Source organism: Oryctolagus cuniculus, chromosome 18 (assembly GCF_964237555.1).
Source record: "Oryctolagus cuniculus chromosome 18, mOryCun1.1, whole genome shotgun sequence".
NCBI classification, from domain to species: Eukaryota; Metazoa; Chordata; class Mammalia; order Lagomorpha; family Leporidae; genus Oryctolagus; species Oryctolagus cuniculus.
In genome coordinates, this window is record NC_091449.1 from 4,521,787 (window position 1) to 4,530,915 (window position 9,129).

Below are 9,129 nucleotides of genomic sequence, written 5' to 3' on the forward strand. Positions count from 1 at the left end.
GGTCGCTTTCTCCCCGCCCCCCGTGAAAACGAGGTTGGACGCTCAGTCGCAAACGCGGGGCACTTGCACCCGACTACCTCCGAAGGGAGCCGAAGCTCGTGGCCCCGCCCACATCCGGCCGAGCTGGGGACCCCGCCAACATCCGAACCCCGATTAGCGCACTCGGCTACCTCCGAAGTAAGCCGAAGCTCGTGACCCCGCCCACATCCGAACAGCGATTGGCGCACTCGGCTGCCGCCGAAGTAAGCTGAAGCTTGTGGCCCCACCTCGAAGCGGTGAGCTCAAACCTCCGACGCGGACCGAGGGAACCCGAAGCGAGGCTCCGCCTCCTTCCGAGCGCCGAGCTCCAGACCCCGCCTCCTTCCCGGGCCCGTCCCCTCCTCCCGCGGAGCCCGAAGCCCCGCCCCCTCACGTACTCGCGGCCCGCGGGCCGCGCTCGGCAGATGCGGACCCGGGTGCCCCGCGGACTCGTGCTGCGCGTGTCTGCCTAGCCCTGTCCCCGGCGGTGGCGGTGCCTCCGGCTCCACGCAGCGCAGCCCGGCGGGCCCCTCGAAAGCGCAGGCGGCGCGGGGGCGTGCTGGGCGGGGGAGGCGTGGCCCGAGCCGCGCAGGCTGCGGGCTGGGACCGCTCGGCCGCTTCCTACCCGGAGGGCGGCTCAGGTGGGCCGAGTGGAGCCGGCGCCGAGACCGGGCCGTGCGGTGTAGGGGTGGCTGCGGTGCGGGGAGGGCGCGGGCAGCGCGGCCGAGCTCGCGTGGCGTAACCGCCTGTGGCTTGGCCGGGGACGGGATCGGGCCCGCCCTGGGGCGGCGGAGGGCGCCCGAGACACCCGGGCCTGGGTCCGCCCCCGGGGCCTGGATGGGAGAGGGGCCGCAGCTCGGAGAGAGGCGGCGGCTGCAGGCCGGGGCTCCCGCGGGCGCCCTCCTGGGAGGGGGTCTCGGATACCTGGGTTCTCGGAGGGGCTGGGGTCGGAGGAGGGGGCTGGGCCCCGGGGCGTCTGAGGAGAGGCCCGGGTGGGGGCAGCTGTTTCTGGTGTCTTGCTGTCTGGGTCCCGGGGCGGCGAGGGGCTGGCGCCCTGGGTTGCCGAAGGACGGGAGGGGGTGCTGGATGCCTCTGTCGAATGAGGAGGGGGGCTGCAGGCCCGGAGTCCTGGGCTCTCCCAGGACTGGAGCTGCTTCTCGGGCTCCGGAGTCTTCCCAGGAGGAGGGGTAGCGGGGCGCACTCCTGGGGTCGCCCTAGGGACGCCCGGCTGTCCCTTCCCAGACCATGTCGCCGGAGGAGTGGACGTATCTGGTGGTTCTTCTTATCTCCATCCCCATCGGCTTCCTCTTTAAGAAAGCTGGTGAGTCAGGTTCCCGTCCAGTGGGCAGGCCGGGGAGGGGCGCCCCGGGAGGGGCCCGGCTCAGCTGTGCTGTCGCTTCTCCCACAGGCCCCGGAGTGAAGCGATGGGGGGCGGCCGCCGTGGGCCTGGGGCTCACCCTGTTCACCTGCGGCGCCCACACCCTGCATTCTCTGGTCACCATCCTCGGGACCTGGGCCCTCATTCAGGCTCAGCCCTGGTGAGCGCGGGGGAGAGGGAGAGGCGGGGAGCCGGGTGGGAAAGGGGAGCGAGCAGCCTGTGTCCCGGCGGGGCCCTGTCAGCCTTTGCCAGGCTCTTGCTGGCTTCTGTTTGCCACTGTGCCTTGTGCCACTGTGTCGGCCCTGCCACCGTGCGCACTCTGGGAGGGAGCTGGGGGTCTTGGCCACAAAGAAACGGCGGGGAGTGTGTGTTTCCGAGTGGCTGCGTGGCTCCTGTCCGAGCTGGTCCAGTCCTGTGCGTCCCTCCCTACACCTCCCACCCTTCCCTCTCCTCACCCCCCCCCCCACTTTCTGTTGCTGAACAGGGAGGGTTTGTGGGCAGACCTGGGGGCGGGGAGGTCCCTGCGCCAGCAAACCGGCCTCCTGCCTCTGCCCCAGCTCCTGTCATGCCCTGGCCCTGGCCTGGACCTTCTCCTATCTCCTGTTCTTCCGAGCCCTCAGCCTGCTGGGCCTGCCCACTCCCACGCCCTTCACCAATGCCGTGCAGCTGCTACTGACGCTTAAGGTCAGACCGGGACTCGCTGCTCCCCTGCGTGCAGCCCCCCCAGCCAGCCCCATGGGGGGGGGTACCTCCCACACCGCCCGCGGGTAGGATTGCACCTGTCCCACAGCCCTGGGCCAGGGTTCACCTCTCCCTCGCTCTCTGGGTAAAGAGCGGCCCAGCCGTAGGTGTCCTTTGGCACCTGTTAGTGCCCGAGGCCTGGCTGGGTGCTCTCTCTCTGAGTCTGGACCAAGCCGTTTTGCAAAGAAGGAAAACCAGCCCTGGAGAGAGGGGACTTGGCCAGGAGCACACGGCTGGCAGGGCCGGGTCTGGCTCTCCGGCGCGTGGGAAGACAGGTAAAAGGCCTTGGCCGTGTGGGAGTCAGGAGCCGGGCGCCCTCCGTGGGAGGCGCTGAGCTCAGAGGAGACTTGGAAGGAGAGCAGTTCAGGGTGGACAGGGCCCGGCGTGTGTCGGAGGCCAGCAGCTGACCCTCACACCCCGTGCCAGCCCCCGTCGACCTCGTGCGGAGAACACAGGGACAGGCAGCCGGGCGTAGGTGCCTCGGGAAGGGGCCTTGTAGTTTGTCGCCGGGGCGATGCGGTGACAGTTTTACTGTCCGAACATCTCTGCTGTGGGTGCTGAGGGCAGAATGAAGTGCAGCAGGGCAGGGTGGGGTGAGGTGCTGAGGGCCGAGACGGGCGAGTGTGGGCGCTGGGCAGCCGCTGCCGAGCCTGGGCCCCGGGGGCAGAGAGCAGAGGCCGCCCCGGGACCTGGACGCAGGAAGCCTTGTCCTGCCCGTCCCCGGAGGCCCGTGCCAAGGCCGACTTGCCAGCTCTCTGGGGAATAAGACTCCCGCCGCTGCAGGGATGCCAGCAGAGCACCTGCGTAGGAAGTGGGCGGAGGGGTGCGCTCCGCCGTGGGTGTGTTCAGGTCGAGGGCTGGGGCAGAGGTCCAGGCTGCAGGCTGAGTGGCCATGGGCCTGCGGACCAGACCTGAAGCTACAGGGTTACCTGGGAGCCAGCAAGGCAGGACGTAGAGAAAGGAGAGAGGAGGGCCCAGGACTGAGCCCCAGGGAGCGAGCGCCCCCCACCCCGCAGCGAGACACGGCTCACGGCTGACCCTGGGGTGGGAGCCTGGCCCCTGCTGCACACTCCCTGCACCCCTCGGCTGCTCGAGGGGGGCTTCTGGGAGATGGGCGGGGCTGGGTCTCGGGCCTGACCGGTTCTGCCCACCCCACGCCCCGCGCCCAGCTGGTGAGCCTGGCGAGTGAGGTCCAGGACCTGCACCTGGCGCAGAGGAAGGAGCTGGCCTCTGGCTTCAGCAAGGCGCCCCCCCTGGGGCTGCTGCCCGACGTCCCGTCCCTCATGGAGACGTTCAGCTACAGCTACTGCTACGTGGGGATCATGACCGGTGAGTGAGCCGCCCCCAGCTGCTGCCCGTCCTGCGCTCGCGGCTGCGCCTGGCCGTCCCGGGATCAGAGCCCGTCCAGGCTGGACATCGGCTGTTCTCTGCCCACATGAGTCTTCGTGGCTGAGTGGGAGCAGACAGGAGAGGACAGAGCTGTGTGACCTCAGGGGGCAGATGCAGCTGTTTGAGACAGAGAGACAGCCCACTCCTATCCACCCGTTCATGCCCCGAATGCCAGCAACAGCCAAGGCTAGACCGGGCAAAGCTGGGAGCCGGGAGCTCCATCCGGGTCTCCCACATGGGTGGCGGGGACCCAAGTACTTGAGCCATCACCTGCTGCCTCCCAGGGGGCTCACGGGCGGAAGCTGGAGCGGGCCTGTTGTGGACATCGCTCATCAATGGAGCAGTGCCCAGATGGTCATCTGTGCACAGAGGCGCTGACCCCTGCTGCTCCTGGGGCCAGGCCACCTTCCTGTCTATCCCATTTCTCACTGTGGCCACTCCTCTGCCACCCATGCCTGCCCAGCTGGCCAGCGGGTGCTGGTGAACGAGGGCAAACCTGGGGCCCACAGGTGCACCCGGAGCAGATCCCACCCTGGTCCTGGGCGCCCGCCCTGCCCCCTCTGGTCTCACTGTGCTTCTGTGCTCGCCGTGTCCCTGGGTCTTGTCTGACTGTCCCCTCACCCTCAGCGTGGTGGTTGTCGCTTTTGAAGACTGAGTCATTTGAAAGTGATAGAGCGCTTCCATCCACTGGTTCACTCCCCAGCAGCCACAGCAGCCAGGGCTGGGCCAGGCTGAAGCCAGGAGCTTCCCCGGGGTCTCCTCTACGGGTGCAGGGGCATTGGGGCCATCTGCTGCTGCTTTCCCAAAGGGGTTAGCGGGAAGTGGAGCAGCCAGGACAAGAACCGGCGCCCTTATGGGATGCTGGTGCTGCGGGTGGAGGCTTAACCGCTCTCAGGTTTTGTCCCTGCCCCTCGTGCATTCGCGGCCTGAGCCCCTTGTCCCCCCCACCCCACCCCGCCCCGCCCCACGCGCGCACCGGCAGGGCCAGCGGCTGACCCGGGCCCGCCCGCCCCCACAGGCCCGTTCTTCCGCTACCGCACCTACCTGGACTGGCTGGAGCAGCCCTTCCCCGGCGCCGTGCCCAGCCTGCGGCCCCTGCTGCGCCGCGCCTGGCCGGCCCCGCTCTTCGGCCTGCTCTTCCTGCTGTCCTCGCACCTCTTCCCGCTGGAGGCCGTGCGCGAGGACGCCTTCTACGCCCGCCCGCTGCCCGCCCGCCTCTTCTACATGATCCCGGTCTTCTTCGCCTTCCGCATGCGCTTCTACGTGGCCTGGATCGCCGCCGAGTGCGGCTGCATTGCCGCCGGCTTCGGGGCCTACCCCGTGGCCGCCAAAGCCCGGGCCGGGGGCGGCCCCACCCTCCAATGCCCACCCCCCAGCAGGTCAGGCGGCGGGAGGGAGGCGTCCCACGACCCGGCAGGCCCCACCGTCAAGGGCTGGCCCTGCCCCTAGCAGGGAGGAGAGCGGGGAGCAGGGGCCACGGCCGCCAGCCGTGGCCGTGGCTAGTGGTTAGAGAGCGGGTCCCCCTGCAGGCCCGGCATGCCCTCCCCAGTCAGCAGGGAAGCCGCTCCTGGTACCTGTGTGCTGCCCCCTGCTGCTAGCTCCTCACCCCTGCCTCTGGCGACCCGCCCACCTCCCCCAGGAAGCCCAGGGTGGGGTCTCTTAGCAACCACGCACCACCCCCTGTTGCCGCGGCAGTGTTGCCCGGAGCCCGGTCATTCCTGGCGGCTGGGGACGCTGCCTCTGGTAGTGATGGGTCCCCCGCTGTCACCAGCCCCCCAGTTGCTAGGGAAGTGGGATCCCCCCAGCAGCGGTTGCCCGTTTGCTGCAAATCCGGCTCTTTGTGGCGGCTGAGAGGACACCCGCCCCATGAGACGTCATCGCCTGGCAGCCCCGAGCTGCCCACTGCTCCCGAGCAGGTAGCACCTGGCCTGTGCCCCCGCCTCGCCTTGCCGCCAAGGCCCAGCGGCTAGGAGGTCCCGGAGCTGGTGGCCGGGCGCCGAGGCAGCCAGGAGCTGACTGGCCCCTGGGCCCGGACTCCATGGTCCGCCAGCCCCAGGGCAGAGCCCGGAGCTGGGGAGCAGCCCTTGGGTGCCCGCTGTGACCTCGCTCCTTGCCAGGGTTCGCATTTCCCGAGAGTCCCAAGCTGACGTTGGCTTGTGCAGTACTGGCACCCGTGCCCTGGTAACCTGGGCTGACCCTTGTGGAAAAGCTTTTCCCAAACATCCTATTTTTTTTTTTTTTACATTTTAAAATATTTATTTATTTATTTGAGAGGTAGAGTTATAGACAGAGAGGGGGAGAGAGAAAGGTCTTCCTTCCATTGGTTCACTCCCCAAATGGCTGCAACAGCTGGAGCTGTGCCGATTTGAAGCCAGAAGCCAGGAGCTTCTTCCCGGTCTCCCACGCAGGTGCAGGGACCCAAGCACTTGGGCCATCTTCCACTGCTTTCCCAGGCCATAGCAGAGAGCTGGATTGGAAGAGGGGCAGCTGGGACTAGAACTGGCGCCCCTGTGAGATGCCGGCACCACAGGTGGACAATTAGCCTACTGCGCCACGGCTCCGGCCCCCCAAACATCCTAGTCCTTGTTGCTAAGGAATGCCTTTTCCTTAGCAACAGAGACCACTAGACATCATCCCAGGCCTCGGGCATCTCAGTACCGGGACCCACCCATGTTGGAGGGAGATGATGCTTCCCTAGCAACCGCCCTGTGCAACAACCAGGGCTCCCCGGAGGCCTCTGAGTAGGCGGGGCCTGGCCTCTAAAGGGCTTGTGGCGTAGGAGCCACGCCCCCAGAGAAGGAGGACCCTTGTCTGAACTGCTGCCTGGCCAGGTCCCCCTCGTAGCATCCCGGGCTGGGACAGTAGCAGGTGGGGGAGGGGCCTGGCTGAGCTGCATGTCTGTCCCCACCCCCACCCCCACCCCCCAGTCCGGAGAAGGCGGCCTCCCTGGAGTATGACTATGAGACCATCCGCAACATCGACTGCTACAGCACGGACTTCTGCGTGCGGGTGCGGGACGGCATGCGGTACTGGAACATGACGGTGCAGTGGTGGCTGGCGCAGTACATCTACAAGAGCGCACCTGCCCGCTCCTACGTCCTGAGGTGCGTCAGCCCCGCCCGGGCGTGGGAACGGCGGGGAACTGCGTTTCCCAGCAGCCCTCGGGGCGGTGTGCGGCGTCCCTGGCTGGGCCCCTGCTTCGAAGGCTCATGGGAGTTGTAGTTTCCCGAGCCGACACCGCTGTAGCTGCCTCTGTGCGACGGGCCTGGCTGGGAGCGGTGTGCTTTGCACATAGCAGAGAGCTGGCTGGGAAGTGGAGCAGCCGGGACTCAAACCCACACCCCTAAGAGATGCCGGGCACTGCAGGCGGTGACTACCCGCTACGCCACAGCACTGGCCCCCATTACCTTTTATTATTTTTGGTTCTTCCGATTGTTTTTGTTAAAGATTTATCTATTTATTTGACAGTTAGAGGGAGAGACAGCGAGCTCTTGCATCTGCTGGTGCGCTCTCCAGATGGCCGCAACAGCCGGGGCTGGGCCGGGCTGATGCCAGGAGCTGGGAGCTCCCACACGGGTGGCAGGGGCCCGAGCACTCGGGCCGTCCTCCCGTGCTTTCCCCAGGGACATCAGCAGGGAGCCGGGTTGGAAGACAACAGCGGGACTGGAGCTGGCGCCCATGGGGGATGCTGGCTTCTCAGGCAGCTGCTTTACCTGCTACGCCACCGTGCCGGCCCCTCTTCTGGCTTCTTGAGTAGGAACTGTGCCCTTCACAGGTGTCAGAAGTGGGAACTCTGACCCGTGTTGGGGGAGGAGAGCGAGGCTCAGAGGCCTGGCGACCTGCCAAGCGGCACTCCACGTCCAGGCCACCAGACGTGGTCAGGGCAGGCCCTGGCGCCTTCTCGTGGTAACACGGCTACGTTGGCAGCTCTGGGGCTGGGCGTACCTGGGCATGCGGCCTGCGCTGTGGCTTCAGGCCTGGTGTGGGAAGTGGAGTAGAGGTGGGGAGGGGGCCAGCGTGCAGGGCTCTGGGAGGAGGAGCCCGGGCCTGGTGCTGTCCTCAGCAGAGGAAAGGGAGTGGGCTCCATGGTTAGGGGACGCTGCTCCCCAAGAAGGGGCGGAGCCAGCCGCAGGATGACCATGCGGGGGCCCTGGGCTGCAGAACGAGGCTTGGCTCTGGCCTCCCCGAAGCTATCAGATTGCCCACTGGGGTTACGGAAGAGGCGGTGAGTTAGAGGATCCTGGCGGTCAGGGGAGGGCTGGTGTGAGAAGTGGGTGCCCGGTGGCAGCGGCTACAGGCGACACTGAGCCCTGGGCTGCACCAGCGGTCAAAGCAGGTGTTTAGGTCAACGGTGCGGCATCCCCAGAGGGCGACAGGCAGCGTCGGTAGACGGTGTCACCCTTGGTGGGTGGGTGGGTGGGTGTCACTGGGATCCTCTTGGTCGTGACCTCTGTGATTAGACTGTTTTTTGTCCTCACAGCATTCGGGTCTGGGCGGGGTTGGGGGAGAAGCTTAGGGGCTTTGGGCTGGGGGCGAGCTGGAGTGGTTTCAGTGTCCCCCACGGGAGACGGGCTGGAGCGTGCACGCGCAGGCTCCCAGTCCTCCCGGACCCTTAAAGGGAGAGCTGCAACCCGGAATGGGGGCAGAGGAGGGGCGGGGCCTGGGTCAGCCGGGTGGGCGGGGCGGGGCGCTGACTCCCGGCCCGCCCCCGCCCCCGCCCCGCAGGAGCGCCTGGACCATGCTGCTGAGCGCCTACTGGCACGGCCTCCACCCCGGCTACTACCTGAGCTTCCTGACCGTGCCGCTGTGCCTGGCCGCCGAGAGCCGGCTGGAGTCGGCGCTGCGGGGGCGGCTGGGCCCCGGGGGCCAGCAGGCCTGGGACTGGGTGCACTGGTTCCTGAAGATGCGCGCCTACGACTACATGTGCATGGGCTTCGTGCTGCTGTCCATGGGCGACACGCTCCGCTACTGGGGCTCCGTCTACTACTGCATCCACGTGCTGGCCCTGGCCTGCCTGGCGCTGGGGCTGGCTCTGGGCGGGGGCAGCCCGGGCCGGCGGAAGGCAGCGCCTCCACAGGCCGCCGACCCCACGCCGGAGAAGCTGCACGAGGAGTGAGCTGCGGGCCGGGTCGGCGCGGGAATCCGGGAGTTCCGTGAGCCAGGCTGCCGTCTCGCCGCCCGGGAGAGCCTGGAGAGGATTCCCTGTCCTGTCGGCTGCAAAGCTGGGGTGCTGCCCCCTGGCGTCCAGCCTCGTGGCTGCCCCAGCCGGCGGAAGCTGCACTTCCCGTGGGCTGACCCCTCCCTCGGGATGCGCGGCGTGGGGCGGGGAGTGGGAAGCCCTCTGGTGTCTTTCGCTCTACGTCTATCTCGTCAAACCAGTGTTCACGCGTGGAGGGAACACCACCCCTCCCCCAGTCACGGCGGGGACGGGCGGCCAGGTACTGCGCCCTCGCGCGAGCCACTGTGAGGGCCCCCGATGCGCTGTCCCCCCTCGGCCGGCCGGAACGTGTAACCCTTTCCCAATAAAGTGTTGCACCGAGCCCCTCCCCACCGTGTCCGTGTGCGTGTCTGTGGGCGTCTGTCCGGCTCAGGGCGCAGCGCGG

General features: G+C 67.8%; 1 protein-coding gene across 2 annotated transcripts; it reads left to right on the forward strand.

The window, feature by feature from the left end:
• The first annotated feature begins 156 nt into the window (after positions 1-156).
• Positions 157-9,072, forward strand: MBOAT7 (membrane bound O-acyltransferase domain containing 7). Of its 2 annotated transcripts, none has more exons than XM_051829524.2 (8): positions 157-275; positions 1,261-1,339; positions 1,427-1,556; positions 1,954-2,080; positions 3,307-3,466; positions 4,545-4,905; positions 6,454-6,630; positions 8,252-9,072. In XM_051829524.2, exons 2-8 carry the CDS (start codon positions 1,264-1,266, stop codon positions 8,640-8,642), a joined length of 1,422 nt encoding a protein of 473 aa, XP_051685484.1. In that variant the 5' UTR covers positions 157-275; positions 1,261-1,263; the 3' UTR covers positions 8,643-9,072. The 2 variants fall into 2 exon arrangements, with proteins under 2 accessions (XP_051685484.1, XP_051685483.1); XM_051829523.2 differs by lacking the exon at positions 157-275 and adding an exon at positions 401-659.
• The last annotated feature ends 57 nt before the right edge of the window (positions 9,073-9,129 follow it).